Source organism: Neomonachus schauinslandi, chromosome 9 (genome assembly GCF_002201575.2).
Source record: "Neomonachus schauinslandi chromosome 9, ASM220157v2, whole genome shotgun sequence".
NCBI classification, from domain to species: domain Eukaryota; kingdom Metazoa; phylum Chordata; class Mammalia; order Carnivora; family Phocidae; genus Neomonachus; species Neomonachus schauinslandi.
In genome coordinates, this window is record NC_058411.1 from 4,977,352 (window position 1) to 5,002,735 (window position 25,384).

Here is a 25,384-nt window from a genome sequence, read left to right on the forward strand (position 1 = left end):
CTGGCCAGCTCGCCTGCAGCCCCGCTCACTCTGGTGTGATGTGGACAACCATGCGGACGTGTCACCCTTCCTTTCCCTGCCGAGTGCTTCTAGATCTTGCCAGAACTCAGGTTGCACTCCTGGGACTGTGTCACGCACGTGAACATCAGTGAATGTGTGTCAGACCAGAAACAAGACTAGTCGCTTCCACCACCATGTAACTCCCTTATCTTACAAGTGAGGGAAAGAAAGCTCCCGGTTTGGGAAAGCCTCGTCACTTATTGTCCTGTGCTCTGCTCAGGTCTCATTCTCTCACACCTGCCACTGCCGTGATGCCCAGGACCAGGTGCCAAGCCTTGGGCTGGGGGTTCTCCTCCCAGTCAGTTCGATGATAAGATTCGAGGCGATTGGGTATGCGACCCCTCATGCACCGAGGCAAAAGCTGAGGCTCGGAGAATTTCCTGGTTTACAAACCCAGACCTTTCTTTTACTCCAGAGCCTGCGCCCATTCCATTTGGTCTTGCTGCCCCCAGTAACCGAACAAGACAAGCTCTGAAAATGTAGGACAGCATCCTGGAACCATGGAATGACAGACATCGGATGATAAGGAAGAGATCACACCATCTTAGATTACTAAAGACCATGGTGTTTCAAGAGGGTTGTTTCAGGCCACCTCCCTACACCTTTCTCTGCGTGCTTTAAGTCCGGGCCACTGGGCATTGGTCCTGGGGACTCCAGCTTTGCTTTGGAGCCAGATCAACAGAGCTCAGGAGGGGGGCTGCTCATGGGTGAAGGGAGAGGAAGAAGGAAGGAAAGAGTCAGGGAGAGACTGAATCACCAGCTTGACCTTCACTGCTATTGCTTCTTGGGGCTGCTTCTTCCTGTCTCAGTTACTGGGCTATTATTCCCAGGGCCCCTGAAGGTATCTGCCAGTACCAGCAATTACCTACAAGAAGGCAAGAACTTTCGGGGTGCCTGGGTGGCTCAGTCGTTAAGCGTCTGCCTTCGGCTCAGGTCATGATCCCAGGGTCCTGGGATCGAGCCCCACATTGGGCTCCCTGCTCTGCGGGAAGCCTGCTTCTCCCTCTCCCACTGCCGCTGCTTGTGTTCCTGCTCTCGCTATCTCTGTCTCTGTCAAATAAATAAATAAAATCTTAAAAAAAAAAAAAAGAAGGCAAGAACTTTCTTTCTCAGGTGTGTGCAACTCAACCTGTTCAATGGTACACAGACCTCAACTTTTCCTGGGTCCGAACAAAACAAAGGATTCATTTTTAAATGGACATGTTTAGTTGCTTGAGTTATTTTTAGAAAATGAGTAGATTTTCCCCATCCTTCATTTCCAAATCAAAATTTCCTACCGTGGAATTAAACACAAAACAAAACCAAACGAAACCTTTTGCAAATATCTTTTATGGAAATATTTACCCGGTGCATTTATCAACGCCATAGCGTTTGAAAGATAAAACAGATCTGGAGTTTGCACAATGCAGATTCTTTTTTGGAAATTCTTAATAAACATCAGATGTGCACAGAAGGAGCCAAGTTTTTAAGAACTGCCAAGATCTAGACATTTCAGGCCAACTTCCAAGCTTACCCTAAATTCAGAGAAGCCCGAAGGCCCCGCGGCATGACCCATTTACACTCTACTGCCAATGTAAGCCACGTGGCCTTATTTCTAAGGTATTATCGTCCAATTAGCATAATCTTCTGATAAGAAGTACTAACAGTCTAAATTAGAAGACAGAAGACCGTGTCAGTGGTCTCTGAGGCTGTTATTCGACGGTGGGTGGCCCTAACCTGCTACAGCAGGGGAAGTGCCTGCATCTTTTCTACAAACGATATCTTTTAGGAATAAAACTGAAAAAGAATTTAAGCGTCCTTACAGGACTGATTCAGAGTGGATTCACAAACCTGGAATTTTTACAGCCTGTGGGTTGGAGCCGATTGCTTTATGACTAAGTCTCCTTACATAAACATTTGGGGGGAAAAAAGCCATGTTTAGCCTGTGAAGCTGCAATTCCTTCCTCAGCCTTGCTCAATAGAGAGAGAGTAAAATTAAAGCACAATGTTTAAATAGAGAGAATAAAGTACAGCATCAGGTATCTGTCCAGAGAAACCAGCCTCCTATGCCCCACACATTCGTAAATGGGAAACAGGCCATTAAAACACCAATGATTAGCTTTCCCTAATAAAAGGTTACTATTAGTTGTATAGGTATTTATCATAATCCATTAGAAGTTAACATCAAAGGGAAAATTCAAAATTAGAAGCGTATTTCGTGAAACCAGAAAGAAATGGTCCTATTTCTGGTGTCAGCTCAGTATTAAAAATGGTTTCCGACAAGTGATAAAACTTCAACTTTTCACCCAGTCAACCTTGAAAAGTACTGTTGACAAAGTTAAACAACCCACTGAAATTTATTTCAAAATGGCAGCAGAACGTACTAGAAGTATAAAGTGCTCCATACGGAAATTCAGAATGGCTTTCCCCATTCCATGGATTTGGTGCTAAGCAAATTCTCAGGAACTATTTCTGTCTGCATCGGGGTGCTGGGATTTCAAGTTCTCACCTTTTACCTGGACAATGATCGGTGGGAACTAGGATAAGCGGCCGCCTCCAACGGCCATTGGATGAGTGCCCACAACACTCCCAGGAGAAGGTCTATCCGCTGGAGAGAGCTCAGAGCTGTGTGCGTATCATGGGATCTCTGGGGAAAAGAGGTAACAAAACATCCGGACAGCAGGACCAGCAGAGAAGATGCCCCTTACCTCTCACTGTTCTTCTTGCCACTGGAAGAACTACTTGTGGATCCCGTGCGGTTTCGGTTTCCTTTGGAATCCCCATAGCTTTCCCTTCGGCCACCAGGAGATACTCGCTCGGAGGAGCTGGTCCTCTTGATGGTACTGCAGCGAGAGGTAAAGGTTGATGAAATTCTTAATAGGGTGATTTTATTTTATTGCCGAGTATAAAAATATATTACATAGAACATCCTACTTCCACGTGGATATTTAAGAGCTTGGCTCCTAACTACAGAATGTCTGTCTCTACGTGTGTGTGAGTATGTCTGTACGTATTCCTAACTGCAGAATGTCACTTGGGATCAATGCCTCTGCTCGCTGCCTTTGGAACTGGGGCAACTGGTACACAGTTCAATGTCATGGCAGAAATGAAAGGGAAGATCCCAACAGCCCTCTCCGAGAGCACTCCAGCGGCTTCGCGGGAAGTCGCCTGCCCCAGAGGAGGCCTCGGTCTAAACCAGGGGTGCTCAACCAGGGGTGACACCCCCAGAGGACATTTGGCAATGTCTAGAGACACTTTTGATGGTCACAGCTAGGGGGAGAGGGCTGCTAATGGCATCCAGTAGGTAGAGAGGCCAGGGATGCTGCGAAACATCCTGCAACTCCCAGGACAACCCCACAACAAAGAGCAATCCAGCCCCCGAAGTCAACAGCGCGGATACGGAGGAGCGCTGGTCTACAGGCACACGTGGGACAAATGCAAACAGGACGTCCCTGGTAATGACAGAAACATTCCACCCCATGTGTGATGCCTTAGTTTGGAGGTAGCGCCCATGGAAGTGTAAGCAGGGGGAGCTAGCCTGGTGGGGGGTCTGGGGGCGATGTCTGGGGAGACTTCCTGAAGACTGTGAACTTCTGGGAGAGATGAAATGAATGGCTTGAATATGTTGTCATTACATGATCAGGAAGAGATGTTCCAGGGAAAAGGAAGGCCCACGCGGCATGCAGGGTATCTCAGCCAGGACCCGGGCTGCTGGTGGAACGGGCTGCTCTTGGAGCACCTATGTGTATCACAGGCATCCCTGTGACGTTCGTTTCCTCACCACTAGGCCGCGCATTCCTTGGGACCCTATCTAATGGATCATTCTTACATACTTCGGGAGCCCGGTAAAGAAGCTTGATACTTATTCCGTGAAAAAGACTGAAATAAGTGAGTCAGAAAACGGGACTATCGTGCTGTGAGCCTGTCACAGGAAGAGACACGAGGTGCTCTAACGTAGCACCTGCTCTGTAAGAAAGGAGGAGAGGACTGGCTGGCGGTGACAGTCCCAGGCTGGGGCTCTGGGTGGAGGGCCTGCCCGGGGTGGGCGTGCGAGCCAGGCCGCAGAGAAGGCCAGAGAGGCGGGGAGGAGGAAGCCAGGAGAGAGGGGCTGAAGGAGGGAGGAAGTGGGGTGCAGGCGGTGCTGGGGCTACAGGTGGAGATGCGGACAAGACAGAAGTGCCAGGTGGCTGCCGAGAGCACGGGCCCAGGGAGGCTGGCAGGTCAGACCACGTTTCAGCCGGGGGACGCGCGAGACAAGGGACTTGAGACCAAGGCTACACTCCCGGGGGGAAGGTCCGAGCCCCCCCGTTTCTCCTAATGACATAGCACAGCTGCACACTGGGGCTTTTCAGTAGCCCCCCACCCACTCTTCCTCCTCTGTCCTCGCCCCCTTCCTTCAGGCCAGCTTCAGTCCCTTTCCCTTTGGAACCGCCCATCACTCAGCAAAGAATCTCTTAGCATGTTTTTAAAACCTGCATGGTGTATCAGCTTTTGAAAAACCATCTCACTCTCTGGGTGAGCAAATATAAATAACGTGACCATAATCGTGATGACATGAATATGCTTTCTGCACAGGCTTTTTGGCTAACTGAGGAAGCTTTGGATTTACAGCACCAGAATCTTACAACTGGGATCTGAACAGGCATGCCTTAAGGTCAAAACGTGCGTTTTTAGAACACTCAATGTGGGGACAAGGAAATTACAGATCTTAGGAGAGCACTGCATTTCTGAAATTTGGGACTGAGGTCTAAATTTATAGAAACCTTTCTGCTTAAACTTCAATTTCTTCCAGAGACGAGAAACACCGAGCTGATTTAATTTCACGGGATCTTTCTCTGCCAAGCATTTAGCACAGGGCTCGGAGGCGTGCCACCTGGCCCCTGGTGGCTCCCTGGGAGAGTAGCAGCAACCACCGGCCCGGAGCGTCACCCGAGTGGTGTCCCTAGGGGAGTTCATGGCAAGTTCATGGCAACTTAAAGACTGGTATAAAACACTCTTACAGATCTGGAAAAGTCATGACCATTCATCAATTACAGCAAACATTAACCGATTTTCTAATAAGACTGAGCTTGGCGGCTAAAGAGCTACCAGGGTACACCGGTGATGGAAACATGGAACTAGCAGGTGGCAGTGATGGGCCACATATGCTAAGAACTTCACAACTGGTGTAAGTGATTTAATCTAGTCCCCTGCAAAGGCAGCGTGATCCCCCTGATAGAGACGAGGACACACATTCAGGGATGCAGCAGTTCGTCTGGGATTACTCTGCTCCTCATTCTCTCTGCTGGGCTTCCTACTCAGGACTGTGTACGGCTCATGAGAACACCCACGTGCACGGGGTTGAGGGCCTGCTGAACATCTCAAAGGCCAACAAACGTCAATAATTAACATGGTTACAGGATTTGAGGTTGGACCAACAGGAGACACTGAAGATCACTATGCTGCAGTGTTCACGGGACCTCACACTCCCGAGCTGTGAAATAAGTCTAAGGACCCCTCACCTGTGAGTCCATCTACTTGGTTTGCATGCCTTCAGGAGACTCACAGACCTGTTTGATCTACGCGTGAGAGTCACGGAGACAAAGCGGAAGAAACCGAGAGCAACAACAAAAGCGTGGGAAAAACATTTTGGTAAGTTTCAATAAATAACAGAACACACACCACACATCAAAATGGAAAACACTTCCGTCTGCATATACAGACTGGGATATAATTCATCACAGCTATTCCCAGATATTTGTCATCTGCCCATTTGCATTAAAATGTGAAGCTTTAAAAAAAATCCACTATTGTTGTATACATAGAAAAAACAAGATGTTTCCTTTTGAGAGCCAAGAGCTCTTATGAATTAAAGAGGATTTACCAGGACTCCAAGTGAAGGACAGCAAATAAAGCTGGAAGAACAGATATTCACAGCATCAAGGGCAGCCAGAAGGAGTATACTCACTGTGAGAAGCCTCCTTCAATAACCAGCAGGGAATATCAAAGAAGTTATGTTCCCTCTGGACAGCAAGGGGAAAATACTGCTCTTCATTTTAAAAGTGGTAGACGAACTGACTTGTGAGAGACTGTATAGTAATGGAGTACATTTTTTAGTGCTTAAAGCAAGTAAAATATTTTTGGTGTAGAAATGCATGGACACCATCATTTCTTCTTTTCCCTTCTGGTCTCTACTCCCAAACCAAAAAACCTTCTAGGTTCTGAAAATACAGTGGTTCTTTACATTTCATTCCATACCCATTCGATGGTTTTTGCCAACTTAAACTAAATTTTAGACTTCATAGAAGTTTATGCAAGGGTGACTGGTGACAAGCCTTCTTCTTATGGTTAGAGAGTAACTCTAAGCATAACAAGCTACAATTATGTCTTTCTCTCATTATGTGATTTGGAATCAAGGATTGGTTCCAAAATTGTGCAAGATCCCAAACATTTACAATAATAATAAAAAAAAAAACAGAAACCAGACAGGTAGCTCTTGTGTGTACCACCAGGGATCTTCTGATGATGTCGTCTATCATGACAGCCGGGGTGATGATGCTTGATTAGAACAATTATCCACTCTACAAATACTTATGAGGCAGTGACTGTACACTGGGTGCTGGGCTGAGCACTGGTGAGTCAACATGGGACCAGGACCAATCTGGCATTTGTCCTGCAAGTTACAATTCCTTTTTTTTTTTTTTAAGATTATATTTATTTGAGAGAGAAAGAGAGAGAGGGAGAGGGAGGGAGAGCACAAAAGGAGAATGAGGGGGAGAAGCAGACCTCTCGCTGAGCAGGAAGGCTTGATGTGGAGCTCAACACAGGGCTCAATCCCAGGACCCTGAGATCATGACCTGAGCTGAAGGCAGATGCTTAACCGACTGAGCCACCTGGGCGCCCCTGCAAGTTACAATTCTTAGAGATCACTCACTTCAGTAATTACAAAATGCTCTTATCTCCCTCTCTTCCTCTGTATCTTTGTGGCAGAAACCAAGTCATTGTCTAGGAAGGCTGGTTATCTTAGAGAATCTGATGGATCTTCAGAAGAAGTTTCTCTTCTACCATGCGGAGCCAACTCCCTGAGCCCAGAGGGGTGACTGCATCACTTCTGATAAAGGGATAGGTGCCAACTCAACTTCCTCCGTTCGATGGCAGAATGATTCTATCTCTATTTTGCTACAGAAACAGACTCAAAACGTTTCAATGGATCTGAGTGATAAGGAAATATATCAGAAGTATAATAATAAAAAAACCCCAGAAAATCAGATTTCACTTTTCTACTTTTGAAATTGTGTGCATGTCCAGCACTGACTGGTGCATTTACAAATGGGTCTTTCTAACAAGTGTAACCATTTTTCCAAAGGACTGTCAGCTGTTTATTTGGAAGCAATAGATGTTTACCACCCTATTTCGCACTTGGAACAGAGCATTTTTAAAATAATGCTCTGTTTTGTACCAGTTTTGTTCTTTTGATCTCTCTTCTCACAGCTCTGCCCTATTGTAAAACTCTACTTAGGAGCAGAAAGAATGAGTGATTGTCTCTGTTTTGAGCCAGTGGAAATGTTATTCTATTGTCAGCTTCAGCATCCCCACTGAGCAAGGTATGACCTACAATGTCTTCCCCGGATTTTCTGCCTTTTTTCCTTTGACTAATGGAAACAAAGCTTTTCCCAAGGATTCCAAATCAAGCCCCCAATCGAAGTCTTAATTGGCAACACAAAGCACAACTGCTGGGTGCTGGACAATTTCCAAAGGAGATTTTGTTCTTAAGCACTAGGCTGAAAAAACCCCAGAGGAAAGAAAACAAACATATACCCATCCACACTCTGCAGATGCCCCGACTTGGTTAATTTGGAACTCTGATTATAGAAAAATTCCTGCATGATTGTAAACACATTTGAAACGTCCTGGAAGCTATTTTATTCCTAATATTCAGGATGCCTAGCGTGCTTCTTTCTCTTTTCAGAATTTTCTCCTAATGAGAGATCTATAGGAACTTGACCACAGAGGAATAACTAGATGCTACTGTTTGGGCTTCCAACGCCCGAGTGGATGTGAACTCACATCCATAGACGCCCATGAAAGCCAGAGAAACAAAATTAATGAATCACTATGTTCTACCCTGAAATCCAAGAGTCTTGGACACTCAGAAAACCACGTATTTCTGGCTGGCTGCTCGACAACAGTTTATCAGATGAACCAAACTGATTATTCTATAAACTAAAAAGAAGCATCTACAGAGGCCTTAGAATATTTCTGGAAGGAAGGTTATTGTTTAAATGTTAACACGTATACATGCACACAATATGATGGCTACAAATAACCAACCCTCCTCCCTCCCTCCCTCCCTTCTTTCCTTCCTTTCTTCCTAAGATAATCTTGCTGAGAGCAGTCACTAAGCACAAGCTCTCGCCTATAGGGCTGACACAGGGAGCAGAGGACCCAGGCCTCTGCTCACAGCACATGGCCGGTTCCGTCCTTGGAGTCCAGCCCCTGCAGCCCCTAAGTAGCTGCCAGTCCTATCTCTCAGACTTGCTGCCAGAAGTCTCTGATGCTTCTCCTGTCGGCACCCAGGGGGGCATCTCGGAACATCGCTGCTCCTGACAGCAGCATGCAGAAAGCAGGGGCATACAAGAGGGATCATTTCCAAACAGGAATTATATCAAGCACTTTTTATGAGCCGATGTAAGTGCTGACCTGGACGTCTTGCGGGAAGCAGCCTAGCACAGCGGTAGGAGCGCGAGCTCTGGATGCACGTGAACCTGGGTCTGAGCCCCTTCCCAGCTCTGTGCCTGTGGGACCTGGGAAAGTTACCTCGTTTCTCTGAGCTTCAGTCTTCTCATAAAATAGAAATACCGATATCTACCTTGCAAGTCATTTTGAGGATTAGTGATACCAATATTAAAAACCTGGTACTTTGTAGGCTTTTATTACTATTGAAGAATGATTTCTGCCATGATCACTGACTTACAGGGGGCCCAAAGTACCCATGGATGCCTGTGCTTTTTCACACCCTGGGGAAAGTGTCCATCTGATTCCATAGCCCAGCCTTACTGGTGTTGTCAGTTTCAGAAACCTCATTCCCCAGCTTTACCTTACCCTGAATACATGTTTCAAACACTAGAACTGAAACTACAGTTTGCCAGGAACTCTAGCAATCATGCCAATTAACCCTGTGAGATCTAAGAAAGCCATAAATAGTCTATAAAGTGAAGGGCATTATCACACTACATCAAAGTTACTTTGGACCAACCATAGAAAATTCTACAAAATCAAAGAACAAGAATGCTGGACATAAGCTCTCATGAAAGGAACTGAAAGCCAGAAATTACATTTGCATTTCAATTTTTACTTTCATTTTTTTTGCTCTGAAAATTTTTTTAATTTTATTTAAATTCCAAATATATAAGAGGTATAAATGATAAAATTCCATTTTATCCAAGAATAAAGGGAAAGAATATCATTTTTCCATTAATAATTTATTACTTTATTTATTCTTTAAAAAAGATTTATTTATTTATTTGAGTAATCTCCACACCCAGTGTGGGGCTCAAACTTATGACCTCAAGATCAAGAGTTGCACGCGCTACCGACTGAGCCAGCCAGGCACCACAATAATTTGCTACTTTAAAAAGTCACTCTTGAGGGGCGCCTGGGTGGCTCAGTTGGTTAAGCATCTAACTCTTCATTTCGGCTTGGGTCATGATCTCGGGGCTGTGAGATTGAGCCCCACGTTGGGTTCCACGCTGGGCATGGAGCCTGCTTAAGATTCTTGCCCTCCCCCTCCAAGTGCACTTGTGTGCTCTCTCTCTCTCAAAAAAATAAAATAAAATAAAATAAGATAAGATAAAATAAAATAAAATGTTATTCTTGAAATGAGAGGACTCACTCTTGAACAATCAATGGGTCAAAGAAGAAATCACAAGGGAATTTAGAAAATATCTACAAACAAATGAAAATAAAAACAAAACACACTAAAACTTGTGGGATGCAGAGAACACAATACTAGGAGGGAAGTTTATAGCAGTAAAGATGTGCATTGAGAAGAAGAAAGATCTCAAAACAACAACCTAGCTTTCTACCCCAAGGAACTGGAAAAAGAAGAACTGAAACAAAAGTTAGTAAAAGTAAGGACCTAATAAAGATTAGAGCAAAAATAAAACAGAGAATAGAAAAATAGAAAAAAATAAATGAAACTATAAATTTCTTTCAAAAAGATCAACAAAACTGACAAATCCTCAGCTAGACTAAGAAAAAAAGAGACCCAAATAACTAAAATTAGAAATGAAAGAGGGAATATTACAACTGATGTCACAGAAGTAAAAAGAATTCTATGACTACTATGAGCAATTATATGCTAACAAATTGGATAACATAGAGGAAATGGATCAATTCCCAGAATCATACAGCCTACCAAGACTGAATCATGAAGAAATAAAAACTCTAACAGACCAATAACTAGAAGGAAATTGAAACAGTAATAATAAAAAAAAAAATCTCCCAACAGAGAAAAGCCCAGGGCCAGATGGCATCACTGGAGAATCCTACCAAACATTTAAAGATGAATTAATACCAATTCTCCTCAAAGTCGTTCAAAGAATTGAAGGGGGCACAGGGGAGGGGGGGTAATTCTTCCAATCTCATTCTATGATACCAAAACCAGGCAAAGACACAGCAAGAAAAACTGTAGACCAATATCCCTGATGAAGCTTGAAGCAAAAATCCTCAACAAAACACTATCAAACTGAATTCAACAGTACATTAAAAGGATTACAGGAGTCCCCCCTTATCCACAAGGGGATATGTTCTAAGACCCCCAGTGGATGCTTGAAACTGTGGATAGTACCAAACCCTATTTATACAGTTTTTCCTATAAGTACATATCTATGATAAAGTTTAATTTATAAATTAGGCATAGTAAGAGATTAACAACAATAATTAATAATAAACTAAAAACAATTAGAACAATATACTGTAATAAAAGTTATGTGACTATGGTCTCTATCAAAATATCTCATTATATTCTACTCACCCTTCTTCTTGTGATCATGTGACAGGATAAAATGCCTACGTGATAGGATGAAGTGAGATAAATGAGGTAGGTACTGTGACATAACGTTAGGCTACTATTGACCTTCTGGTGGTATGTCAGAAGGAGGGTCTTGTGCTTCTGGACTGAGGTTGACCATGGGCAACTCAAACTGCAGAAAGTGAGACCATGGGTAAGAGGGGACCATTATACCATAGCCCAATGGGATCTAGACCTGCAATGCAAGGATGGTTCAACATATGAAAATCAATGTAATACACCACATTAACATAATGAAGGACAAATACCACATCCCTATCTTAACGGATGCAGAAAAAGCACTTGACAAAACTCAACATTCTTTTTTTTTTTTAAAGATTTTATTTATTTATTTGAGAGAAAGAATGAGACAGAGAGAGAGCGCATGAGAGGGGGGAGGGTCAGAGGGAGAAGCAGACTCCCCGCTGAGCAGGGAGCCCGATGCGGGACTCGATCCTGGGACTCCAGGATCATGACCTGAGCCGAAGGCAGTCGCTCAACCAACTGAGCCACCCAGGTGCCCCCAAAACTCAACATTCTTTCATGTTAAAAGCTCTCAACAAATTAGAAATAGAAGGAAATTACCTTAACATAATAAAAGCCATATATGAAAAGCTCACAGCTAACATCATATGCAACAGTGAAAGACTAAAAGCTTTTCCTCTCAGATCAGGAACAAGGCAAGGAGATCCACTTGCACCGCTCCTGTTCAACACAGTACTAGAAATCCTAGCCAGCACAATTAGATAAGAAAAAGAAATGAAAGGTATTGACATTAGAAAGAGAGAAATAAAGTTATCTCTGTTTGCAGATGACATGATCTTACATGTAGAAAGCCCTAAAGATTCCACGCACACAAACATTTTAAAACTAATCAACAATTTCAGCAAAGTTGCAGGATACAAAAATCAGTTGCATTCCTATACACTAACAATGACGAACACAAAAAAGGAAATTAAGGAAAAATCCCATTTGCTGTAAAATCAAAATTTGAGGATAAAATACTCAGGAATAAATTTAACCGAGGAAGTGAAAGACCTGTACACAAAAACTATAAAACACTGCTAAAATAAATCAAAGAAGACATAAATAAGTGGAAACCCAACCCATTTTCATGGATTGGAAGACCTAATATTGTTAAAATGTCTATAGTACCTACAATGATCTATAGATTCAATGCATCCCCTATCAACATGGTATTTTTTGCAGAAATAGAAAAAAAAAATCCTAAAATTTAAAAGGAATGTCAAGGGAACCCCAAATAGCCAAAAGAACCTTGAAAAAGAAGAACAAAGTTGGAGGCCTCAAAGTATCTCATTTTAAAATATGCTACAAAGTAACAGTAATCAAGTTGGTAGGGTATCTTCATTAGCACAAAGAGAGAAAAATAGATCAATGGAACAGAATAGAGAGCCCAGAAATAAACCCTTGAATATGTGGCCAAATGATTTTCAACAAGGAAGCCAAGAGCAGATAATGGGAAAAGGACAGTCTTTTCAACAAATGGCAAAGGGAAAACTGAATATTTACATGCAAAAGAATGAAGTTGGACCCTTAGACAATAAACAAAATTAACTCAAAAGGGATTAAAGACCTAAATGTATGACCTAAAACCATCAAACTCCTGGAAGAAAACACAAAGGGAAAGCTTTGGGATCTTGTATTTGTCAATGATTTCTTGGATGTGACACCAGAAGCAAAAATAGACACTTGGGACTACATCACACTTAAAAACTTCTGTGTATCAAGGAAACAATCAATAGAGTAAAAAGACAACCTATGTAATGGGAGGAAATATTTGCAAATAATATACCTAATAAGGGGTCCATATCCAGAATATGTAAGGTAATTCTACAGTTCAGGAACAATAACGGAAAAATGAATAATTTGATTTAAAAATGGGCAAAAGGCTTGAACAGACATTTCTCCAAAGAAGATATACAAATGGCCAACAAGCATATAACAAAATGCTCAATATCCAGGTACATGGCTGGCTCAGTCAGTAGAGTATGTGACTCTTGATCTTAGGGGTCGTGAGTTCAAGCCCCATATTGGATGTAGAGATTACTTTTAAAAAAGATGCTCATTATCACTTATCATATGATAAATGCCAAGCAAAACCACAATGAGATATCACCTCATATCCATTAGGATTGCCATTAGCAAAAGAATAGAAAATAAGTTTTTGGCAAGGATGAGAAGAAATTAGGACATTTGTGCATTGTTGGTGGGTATGTAAAATGGTGTAGCCATTATGGAAAATAATATGGCGGTTCCTCAAAACATTAAAAATAGAATTACCTTATGGCTCAGCAATATCACTTCTGGGTATCTATCCAAAAGAATTAAAAGCAAGATTTTGAAGAGCTATTTGCACAGCCACATTCATTATAGCATTATTTATAACAGCCAAGAGGTGGAAACAAGCCAAATGTTCATCAACAGTTGAATGGATAAACAAAATGTGGGGTGTACAGGTGTGGGTGTGGGTGTGTGTATTATGCAGCCTTAATAAAGAAGGAAATCCTGTGATATGCTACAATATGGATGAACCTCAAGGATATGATGCTAAATGAAATAACTCAGCCACAAAGGGACAAATAAATACTGTATGATTCCACTCATATGAAGTATCTAAAGTAGTCAAACTCATAGAAACAGAATGTAGAAAGGTGCTGGGGATAGGAATTACTGTTTAATGGGTATAGAGATTCAGTTTTGCAAGATGAAAAAATTCTTCAAACTGATGGTGAGCAGAAGGGAGGTGGGTTGGGGGGATGGGGAAGCAGGGGATGGGAATGAAGGAGGGCATTTGTTGGGATGAGCACTGGGTGTTGTATGGAATTGCTGAATCACTATATTGTACACCCAAAACTAATACAACACTGTATGTTAACTGTGTTGGAATTAAAATTTAAATAAATAAATAATTTTAAAAGGAAACAGAAAGAAAAGATGAAAAGTTTCTTGAGATCTGCTGCACAACAATGTCCAACAGTACTTAACACTACTGAACCGTACACTTAAAAATGGTTGAGATGATAAATTTAATGTTATGTGTTTTATCTTATTTTTTTAAAGATTTTATTTGTTTATTTATTTGAGAGAAAGAGAGAGAGAGACAGAGAAACAGCATGAGAGGGGAGAGGGTCAGAGGGAGAAGCAGGCTCCCCGCTGAGCCGGGAGCCCGATGTGGGACTCGATCCCAGGACTCCGGGATCATGACCTGAGCCGAAGGCAGTTGCTTAACCAACTGAGCCACCCAGGCGCCCATGTTATGTGTTTTATAACAGATAGCAATCTGAATCCTCAAATAAAGTCAGCCTTGGCAATCTTCGACATCTAGATGAAAAAAAAAGATAGTCCAGATCGACTGCTGCCATTTAGCATGCAGAAGGTCACTTTACTTTGATTAGAAATAAATGATTCAGGTAAGTATTAAACAGATACAACATAAGGTTAAGAATGTCATTTTTTAAGTTTTTTTTTTTTTTTAAGATTTTATTTATTTGACAGAGAGAGACACAGAGAGAGAGGGAACACAAGCAGGGGGAGTGGGAGAAGGAGAAGCGGGCCTCCCATGGAGCAGGGAGCCCGATGCGGGGCTCGATCCCAGGACCCTGGGATCATGACCTGAGCCGAAGGCAGACGCTTAACGACTGAGCCACCCAGGCGCCCCCATTTTTTAAGTTTTAAAAAGCCCTGCAAAATCAATTTTCTTAAAATTCGCAAACAATAAGTACATGAAACTATCTGATAAAAACACAATGAAAATTTGCTTGTTGAGGGACAGTACAAACACTACATATTTGAAAGAGAAGATAGGATCGCTACGTTTTCCTCCAAGTCACAGCCCAGCATCTGATCCAACACCTGAGAGCCCACTGGTGGCCCCAGCATGACGCAGAGCATACTCACGCTCCCTGACCTGGCACCTGCTGGGCAGTCAGTATTGTAATGAGCCCTAAGAGCTTCTACGGTGGGCTTGTAACAAGCCGGGGGGGGGTATCACCACACAAGAATTTCTTTAAGGTTTTCTAGACTATATTACCATCATGTATTTAATTTTCTAGAGCCTAAAAGCTAAGGCAAGTGGGCTGACATATAATATATGCAATTTTAATATGACAATCATGAAATTATAGAAATATTAGAAGCAAACTATGCTCCGACAGACAACATCAATATCTAGAACTTCACTGTTAGGCACAATTTAAAGGTATGAGCTTATCCAAATTTTATAGATAAAAAGTTAATGTTGGTATGGCAATCTGAATTTTGCTCTATGCCAAGTATGAAGCTGGGAAGAGCGTATTCTTTTTTTTTTTTTTTTAAGATTTTATTTATTAATTTGAGAGAGAGAGCACAAGCAGGGGGAGAAGCTGAGCAGGGAGCCCAATGTGGGGCTCAATCCCGGGACCCTGCAATCATGACCTGAGCCAAAGGCGCTTAACTGACTGGACCTCCCAGGCACCCCTTCATTTTTTTTTTTTTTTAGAGCATATTCGTTTTAACACAGGTTACACTCCCTTTTGTGTTTTCAAGAGACCCTCAAGCAAAAATACAAAATAGCACACCGTGGTGTTAGCCAATGAGATTTCAAAGACAGTAAGAAAAAGTCTAAAAAAGCAGAATAATAAATGTATATAGGTCCTGATACGGCAACACACCAAATATTGTACTTTTATGAGTTTTAATTAAGAGGTGTCACATAAAAAGGCAATATTTATTTTAAACCTGAGATGGAACTCTTTTTCGAGGTGGGTTAAGGCACTCTGTACATACCTTTTGGTTGTGGCGGGCACAGCTGTTTCTTTCCTGGCTCCCGAGGGGGATGGTAGAGAGCCACTAGGTTTCTTTGGTAACACAGTGCCGTTGTTAACAGTGGTCCTTAAAGGCAGGGTCTGCACCAGTGGTCTTGCTGTGAGATAAGCAGAAAACGCAATCAGAGCTTTCCCCTCTGTCAAGGTGACTTTTTACGGAACTTAAGACGGGTAGGACAGCAAAGGACATCAATTTTAAAATGCTGGCGAAACTGACAAAGGTGTCAAGAGAATTCAGTGGAGATTTTCAACTAAGGATGCTGGAACAATGGGCCTAGACAAAATCTCTCCCCTTATGCAGAAACGAACTCAAAATGGACCGAAGACCCGAGCGTAAAATGCAAAACTATAAAACTTCTAGATGAAAACGCAGAAGAAAACTCTGTGTGACCTTGGGTTTGGTGACTTTTTAGATACAACAAAAGCACAATCCATGAAAGAAAAAAATGATTGTCTGGACTTCATTAAGATTATAAAAATGTTTGCTCCGTGAAAGACAATGTTACGAGGATGAAAAGACGAGCCACAAACTGGGAGAAGATATTTGCAAATCATGTATCTGATAAAGGACTTGTATACAGAATATAAAAAAGAATGCTTAAGACTCCGCAGTCAGAACACAAGCAGCCCAATTAAAAAAATGGGCAAAAGATCTGAACAGACACTTCACCAAAGAAGATCTACAGATGGCAAATAAGCATATGAAAAGATGCTCAACATCTTTTGTCATTAGGGAAATGCAAATTAAAACAATAATGAGATATCTCTATACACCTATTAGGGTGGCTAAAATCCAAAAAACAAACAAAATTGCAATTGCTGGCCAGGACCAGAGCAACAGGGACTCTCATTCATTGCTGGTGAGAATGCAAAATGGTACAGCCACTTTGGAAGATGGCTTGGCGGTTGCTAAATGTAGTCTTACAGTATGATCCAGTCATTGTGTGACATTAGGTATTTACTCAACTGATTGGGAAACTTATGTCTATATAAAACCTGCATTTACTATTTATAGCAGTTTTATTCATAATTGTCAAAAACTGGAAGCAACCAAGTTGTCCTTCAATTGGTTAGTGGATAAACAAACTGCGGTCCATCCAGACAATGGAATATGATTCAGCAAAAAAAAAAAAAAGCAAGGAAGCCATCCACGCAAGGACAGGGACGAGTCTTAAATCCAGGCTACGCAGTGAAAGCAGCCAGGCTGAAAGGCTACATTCTCTATGATTCCATTTAAGGCAAAACTACAGAGACAAAAACCAGATCAGTGGTTGCCGGAGGTTGGCCAGCGGTGGGGGGGCTGAACAGGTAAGGCGCAAGAGCATGTTAAGGTGGTAAAATGATTCTGTATGATGCCGATCATGCTATGTGACACCATGCATCTGTCAAAACCTCCAGGCTCTCTTTTTTTATTTTTTATTTTATTTTTATTTTTTATTTTTTTAAAGATTTTATTTACTTGACAGAGAGAGACACAGTGAGAGAGGGAACACAAGCAGGGGGAGTGGGAGAGGGAGAAGCAGGCTCTCCGCTGAGCAGGGAGCCCCATGCGGGGCTTGATCTCAGGACCCTGGGATCATGACCTGAGCTGAAGGCAGATGCTTAACGACTGAGCCACCCAGGCGCCCTCTCTTTTTTTAAAAAGATTTTATTTATTTATTTGAGAGAAAGAGAATGAGAGAGAGAGCACATGAGATGGGGGGGGTCAGAGGGAGAAGCAGACTCCCTGCCGAGCAGGGAGCCCCTTGCGGGACTCGATCCCGGGACTCCAGGATCATGACCTGAGCCAAAGGCAGTTGCTTAGCCAACTGAGCCACCCAGGCGCCCTAAAACCTCCAGACTCTTGAGGCACAAAGAACAAACTTTAATGTATGCAGATAAAAATCAGGCAGGAGATGGGGAACCCATGACGGATACAAGAATCAAATATATACTTCAAGTATGGGCTCTAACCTCATGGAAGGGGGAGGACAGGAAGGTGCCGTGAAAATGGGGAGAGACTGAGGAGCACATCTAAGCACTATGCTCGGGTCAGTAACATTGTTTCCCACAGGGCATGGTCAACACCTCTGAAACCATGAGCCCTAGCAGTGAACAATTAAGGAACCGCAAGGAGGATGGTGGGAATCAGGCTTCTCACTGTTGCAGAGGGAGGCTACAGACAAGCAAGGGGGATAGCGTTGAATGAGCCAGGGGGTAGGTCTCCGTATGAAGCCATGTTTAGCCTGATATAGCTACAGATACAAATTATACCTATGTATGTAAACATGGATTAGCATAAACACACTTTTTTTTTTTTAAGATTTATTTATTTATTTGAGAGAGAGTGAACATGCGAGTTGGGGGAGGGACAGAGGGAGAGAATCTTCAAGCAGATTCTCCACAAGCGTGGACCCTGATATGGGGCTCAATCCCACAACCCACGAGATCATGACCTGAGCTGAAACCAAGAGTTGGACACTTAACTGACCAAGTCACCCAGGTGCCCCAATATAAACACATTCCTTAGCTCTGCCTGCTGAGAGTACTGAGAGCAAGGACACCCAGCACCCAAACCCTGGTTTCTAACACGATTCCTCAACAACAAAGAATCAGGACTCCTTGGGGAAATGCCCAAACCTGGGGCTGGGGCAGGGCACATACAACATGAGCCTGGAGCATCCTGTATTGCCAGAGAGTAAGGAAGTGCTCAAAAGCAATAATAAAACCCCAAACCCTATACTGATGGGGTGAGGTCACAGGGACCCAGGAGTCAACTGAAAGAGCTCCCCCAGTAGCCAGAGCTGGGACAATTTCAGCAACAAAATATAGACAGTAGCACTGGATTATAGCCCGAAGTATGAAACAAATATCCAGGAGTCCAGACTGATAGAATCATTGAGTAAATGATTAAATGGGCAAGAAAAGATCATTTCTCCCATGCGGAATTTCAGATCATTTACATAGATGCTTCATCCTCAAGCAGGTGGAACACGGTCCTCTGCTCCGTAAGTGTGGGCGGCATAGTGACTGCCTTCTGCACGGCGCAGGGCGGAGGCAGGGTGGGGACTCACTTCGCTGTGGACAAACCTGGCGAACTCCATCCTGGCCAGCGTCACAGTGACAAGTCACGTCGAGAGTATGTACCCCGGGCAGGATGTGACAGCAATGCTCTTTACCTCTACGGTCTTCCTCCCTAAAACCCAGGACCTACCGGACAAACCCAAGTCGAAAGACAATGAACTATCTGACCAGGGCTCCTCAAAACTGTCAAGGTCATCAGAAACAAGGAAAATCTGAGAAACTGTCAGTCTAGAAGAGCCTCAGGAGATATGATGGCCAAATATAATCCCAGATGGGATCCTGGAACAACATAAAAAGGATGTTAGGGATAAACTAAGGAAATCCAGATAAAGTGTGCCTCTAATTAATAAAAAATGTATCACTAGGGCACCTGGGTCGCGCAGTCAGTTAAGCGTGTGACTCTTGATTTTGGCTCAGGTCATGATCTCGTGGGTGAGACTGAGCCCTGCATTGGGCTTTGCGCTCAGTGTGGAGTCCGCTTGAGATTCTTTCTCCCTCTCCCTCTGCCCCTCCCCACCACGCGTGCACTCTCTTTCAAATAAATAAATCTTTTTTTAAAAGAGGTAAAATAAAAAATAAAAAAAGTATCATCATTGTGGCATACTAATGTAAAATGTTAATCGCTGGCGAAGCTGGGTGCGGGGTAGATGGCAACTGTCTGTACCGCCCTTGCAACTTTCTTTTCTTTTTTTTTTTTTTTAAAGATTTTATTTATTTACCTGACAGAGAGAGACACAGCAAGAGAGGGAACACAGCAGGGGGAGTGGCAGAGGGAGAAGCAGGCTTCCCACGGAGCAGGGAGCCCGATGCGGGGCTCGATTCCATGACCCTGGGATCACGACCTGAGCCGAAGGCAGACGCTTAACGACTGAGCCACCCAGGCGCCCCCATTTTTTAAGTTTTAAAAAGCCCTGCAAAATCAATTTTCTTAAAATTCGCAAACAATAAGTACATGAAACTATCTGATAAAAACACAATGAAAATTTGCTTGTTGAGGGAGAGTACAAACACTACATATTTGAAAGAGAAGATAGGATCGCTACGTTTTCCTCCAAGTCACAGCCCAGCATCTGATCCAACACCTGAGAGCCCACTGGTGGCCCCAGCATGACGCAGAGCATACTCACGCTCCCTAACCTGGCACCTGCTGGGCAGTCAGTATTGTAATGAGCCCTAAGAGCTTCTACGGTGGGCTTGTAACAAGCCGGGGGGGTATCACCACACAAGAATTTCTTTAAGGTTTTCTAGACTATATTATCATCATGTATTTAATTTTCTAGAGCCTAAAAGCTAAGGCAAGTGGGCTGACATATAATATATGAAATTTTAATATGACAATCATGAAATTATAGAAATATTAGGAGCAAACTATGCTCCGACAGACAACATCAATATCTAGAACTTCACTGTTAGGCACATTTTAAAGGTATGAGCTTATCCAAATTTTATAGATAAAAAGTTAATGTTGGTATGGCAATCTGAATTTTGCTCTATGCCAAGTATGAAGCTGGGAAGAGCGTATTCTTTTTTTTTTTTTAAGATTTTATTTATTAATTTGAGAGAGAGAGCACAAGCAGGGGGAGAAGCTGAGCAGGGAGCCCGATGCGGGGCTCAATCCAGGACCCTGGAACCATGACCTGAGCCGAAGGCAGACGCCCAACGACCGAGCCACCCAGGTGCCCCGGTCCTTGCAACTTTTCTATAACTCTAACACTACTCTGAAATAAAAAAATTGATTTGAAATGCTAGCAGAATTTATTTTGCGCATCACAGAATTAAACCCGCCTTGACTGAGGTTCTTAAAAACAATGACAAAACTGCATAGAATGTTTTTAACATACCGAAAATTTTCGGTCCCTAAGGCAGGGGGCCAGGCTTCCTTTTTTTTTCAAACGTGACAGAAAATGGCAAAAGGCAGAGGCAATGCCCCAGCCAGAGCACCAACCCCTCCCTCCGCCACCCTCCACGCGCTCTCTTGCCTCACCTCCTGAGCACCTGCCCACCCGAGGGCCCAGTGTGCTGGGAGCCAGCGTTCCTCAGCGAGGCACCGCGGCTCCCGAACTGGGACTCCCCATCTTCTCTCGTGTACATCTGCCACGCCTCCCGGACGGGACCCTTCTCCCGCCAGGAGGACATGCATCGTCACCATCATTTTCACTACTCTACCTTCTCTCTCTGCTTCGTCCACCATTTCTGTTCCCATTCTGGTTTTGTTTTGTTTTTTTTTTTTTTAAAGATTTTATTTATTTATTTGAGACAGAGAGAATGAGATACAGAGAGCATGAGAGGGAGGAGGGTCAGAGGGAGAAGCAGACTCCCTGCCGAGCAGGGAGCCCGATGCGGGACTCGATCCAGGGACTCCAGGATCATGACCTGAGCCGAAGGCAGTCGCTTAACCAACTGAGCCACCCAGGCGCCCTTGTTTTGTTTTTTAAATACATGGACCTTCAATGTTCCCGTCCACCCAGAACCTGGGGACATGACCTTTTTTGGAAATAGGGTCTTTGTCGATGTAATTAGTTAAGATGAGGTCACACAGTATGAGGATGGGCCCTGAACCCAGTGATGGTGTCCTTGTGAGGAGCAGAGAAGAGACACAGAGGCCCCAGGAGAGAAGGCCAGGCGACGGTGGATGCAGAGCTGGGAGCGAAGCATCTAGAAGCCAGGGAATGCCAAGGATGGCCGGCAGCCACAGAAGCTGGGAGAGAGGCCTGGAACAGTCTCGCTTAGAGCCTCCAGCAGGAACCGACCCTGCCCACACCTTGACTTCAGTCCAGTGTACTGGTCTCGGACTGCCAGCCTCCAGCAGCGTGAGAGAGTAAGTCTGCTGTCTCAGGCCCCCCGGGCCCCAGTTGGTGGTCATCGGTCACAGCAGCCCTAGGAGGTGAGAATGACTCATGTCAGCCTGGCTGTCCCTTCCATTACTGCTATTCCCGCCTGTCCAGCCGGTCTCTGAAGCATGACTCCTAGACCCGAGGGTGGGTCTCCTGGGCGTTTGGTCAGACCTGTCCAGGCGCGTCTCCCTGTGGCCCTCACCTTGACGTCCCTCACCACCATCTCCAACAGTACCCGGGTGCCGCCGCACAGTGTTACACATACTCGTTGTTGGGCAGAGTGGGACAACTGGAAGGGTGCTGTCTTGGCCTACTGGGACCTGCACATGTGAGGGGCTCCTACTTCACAACCAGCCCAGAGAGGAGAGGACACGGTCCCGACCCCGGGGTTAGCCCGCCTCCCTGCCACCAGGCCCGTCAGGATCTGGTCTTTTATAACCTCTAAGCTGCTCTCATTCTGTCCATACGGCTTTATTTCTCCCACTATGTGCCCAGACTCTTCACTGCGCTCCCCGCACACAAACCAACAAGCAAAACGATGCCACTTCCTTAGCTTTGCCTCTGTCGGGTTCACAAATCTGAGTGTGCACAGACTCACCCGGAGGGCGTGTTACAATACAGACCTCCGGGCTCCAGCCCCAGTGTTTCCGATGCTGGGTCTGGGTGCAGCCTGAGAATCTGCCTTTCTAACAAGCTCTCAGGTCATGCTGCCACTGCTCTGGGGACCGCACTTTGAGACCCACAGGCTATGCCATTGTCCCCTCCTTGTCATTCCTGCCCTCCCGGATGGCCTCTTGGAGCTCACCCCGTGCCAGTTTGTACCTTACAATTTAGCCCTTGCTTATCACTGCTGTTCCAGGTGGGCTAATCTCACCTTCCAGAGTAACAGTGGGCGGCAGACACTGGTGCTGGGAGGGGTGCCATCTGTCCATGTGCTTTGCATGCCTAGCTCCAGAGGTGGCCAGTCCGGGTGGACTGCTCTGTCTCTCTGGGCTGATAGCAGAGCAGCTGTCATCCCTCCCAGGCCCCACGGACTTGGAAGGAGCCAAGGAAGTACATACTCCGACCTCCCTCTCTCCCCTTCTTCCAGTCCCCAGCGAGGGCTCCTGATGCCCAAAGCTAACTGGGAGGTGGAGGGCAAGGGCCTGCTAGTGCGGTCCCCATAGGTCAGCCTGCAGGGCAGAGCCTGCAGGATGGGAAACAAAGGACCCAGAGGGGCTCACGGACGATGTCGGCTCCTCTTGGGCCCCTGACCCAGGACCGCCCCCCACCCCCACGCTTGCCACCAAACCAGGCTGGGTGACCTCCTCCCTGCTCCCACAGCCCTGGCCTGTGCTGCCATCCCCAGAACACCACACGGCAACCGTCTGTTTATTCGCCTGCCCACTCCATGGACGATGGGAGGCTCCCTGAAGGTGGCATGCCTCCACAGAAGGTGTTCAACCGGGATTTGTGGGTCACACCGCACTGAATTTCAAGAACAAAAGCCCTGCTTCCAAGAGAAGGTGTTATGGTACCATTTCTGGGCCATTGTGAAATTTTTATTTTTTTCTTGAGTCATAATTTCAAAGTTCAGCCTCCTAATAACCTAGTTCTGTCCTTCTCCCAGAAGGGAAACTAGGACTGTAGAAGCCCATGAAAGATCAGCTGCGTGCGGCAGGCTCTCTGACTGGGGGTAACAGATCTTGTACGTTAAGCTATGACAGAGGGCCCCTGGGTGGCTCAGTTGTTAAGCGTCTGCCTTCGGCTCAGGTCGTGATTCCAGGGTCCTGGGATCGAGTCCCGCATCGGGCTCCCTGCTCGGCGGGGACGCTGCTTCTCCCTTTTCCTCTGCTGCTCCCCCTGCTTGTGCTCTCTCTGTTCTCTCTCTGACAAACAAATAAATAAAATCTTAAAAAAAAATTAAGTTGTGACAGAGCATCATCAGAAGCGAAAAGAATCCTTAAAGTTCTGATGAGAAATCATGAAAGAAAAACCGAAGATGGGGCGGGGGCACGGTGACTGCCCTCGGAGTGACAGGGAAGGTAGAGAGATCCGTTAGGGCCACACGCGGATCTGGGTAACATCCCCCGGGGTTCCTCACCACTGACTTTGTCAATAGCACAGCAACTGCCACCAAAATGCCTTTAACTAAGTGCCCTTTGTGCACATGACACCTCAGCAGGTTGCTTCCATGTTTCCCCATCTAGATGTGATTAGCTACTCAAGGAAAAAAGGCGGCCACCATAAAGGGAAAGTTCTGGAAGAAAAAAATGCCTCCTGGTGTCCAGTGTGACGAGTACCAGCCTGGATCGGGAGGACGGAAGGACACAAGAGCCGCTACAATGAGTCATTTTCAGACAAGCGATCTTTAAAACCGTGGAAGAGAAATAGCACAGGGAAAGGTTCAAACACAATTTCCCGCTCATCAGGTGCGAAGATAAATGATTCCTTTGCCTCCACATGACACTAAGAGATGAGACATTCTTCTGGTTCATAAAAGGGATTTTTAAAATAACATTTTAATTGTTCCTAGGGGCAAAATGTAGACCCACGGCACGAAAGGAGGATTTCTCAAATAAAAGGAGAATGAATGATAAATGGTGTGTGTTTAGAATGCATTCATGGGAGCGGTATCAGGACGGTCGGAATCTCAAATCTCAAGGGAGACTGAGAAGCACAGAGGACTGAAGGGCTCAGACAGGACTGGCCTCACTCTCAGTTCGGCTTACTTATGGAGCCTCGGAGAAGTCACCACCTTTCCAAGCCCCAGCTTCTTTGTGAAATACGGGTAACAGCGGCCAGCCTGCAGGGCGCTGCGAGGATCAGGAATGAGCAGTGGGAGTTGTTAGCGGCGTGTCCAGGATGCTGCAGGCACACGAGAAGTGGGGGCTCTTACCCTATGGCTACATCCAGATGATGAAATGCTTTTGGACATCAGGGTGCAATCGAGCCCCCGGAACACGATGTGAGTAGAATTAGCGTAGCGTGTCAGTTACGTTCACAGGCACCTACGGCGGAATCAGACCCACGCGAGTGTCCTCAGCCGCATCCAGCACACCCAGGGACGGGCAGAGGCAGACGCCTGGCAAAGTGAGGGCGGCAGGGGAGTGTGGGTAGGGGCAGGACCTCAGGTCTGGGCGTGAAGGCCAGAGCTCTAGGCCCAGTGTGTCCCCAACTGGCAGTGTGACCTTAGGCCCCATTTTTAGTCCAAATGCACTCTCAGGATGTCTCTTCCCACCCTGAAATCAGATCCTAATTCATGCGGGAAGAGTGTCCTGAGTTTCTATGACGTCGCCACCCCGAGTCAGTTCGTAGACAGACTCGACAGTCCACCAGGGAGCTGAATCACGAGGCTGAAGGGGACAGGCCCTTGGTCCGGCCACATGTGCAGGACTGATGACTAGTAGTTACCTGGCATACTCTTTCATAGAAGGTCCTCGATAAACTACCAGGAGTTAAATTTCCTGCAAAATGACTCCACAACATGGTAGCTGAAAATCTCTGGCTCTAACAAAAGTATTCGCAATCTCGGGTCTAAAACATTCATAATTAAACCTGAAATAAATTTTTTTCAATCTTTCTAGGTGGTAGGA

The 25,384-nt window shown here is 44.9% G+C and overlaps 1 protein-coding gene across 2 annotated transcripts in view; it reads right to left on the minus strand.

The window, feature by feature from the left end:
• Positions 1–25,384, minus strand: part of EML1 (EMAP like 1) — a 79,369-nt gene that overhangs the window by 45,485 nt on the left and 8,500 nt on the right. For both annotated transcript variants that reach the window (XM_044918354.1, XM_044918353.1), the window contains exons 2-3: positions 15,871–16,010; positions 2,748–2,872 (exon numbers count right to left, since the gene is read on the minus strand). In XM_044918354.1, the coding sequence (XP_044774289.1) occupies positions 2,748–2,872; positions 15,871–16,010 (265 nt within the window). The remainder of the gene's footprint in view (positions 1–2,747; positions 2,873–15,870; positions 16,011–25,384) is intronic.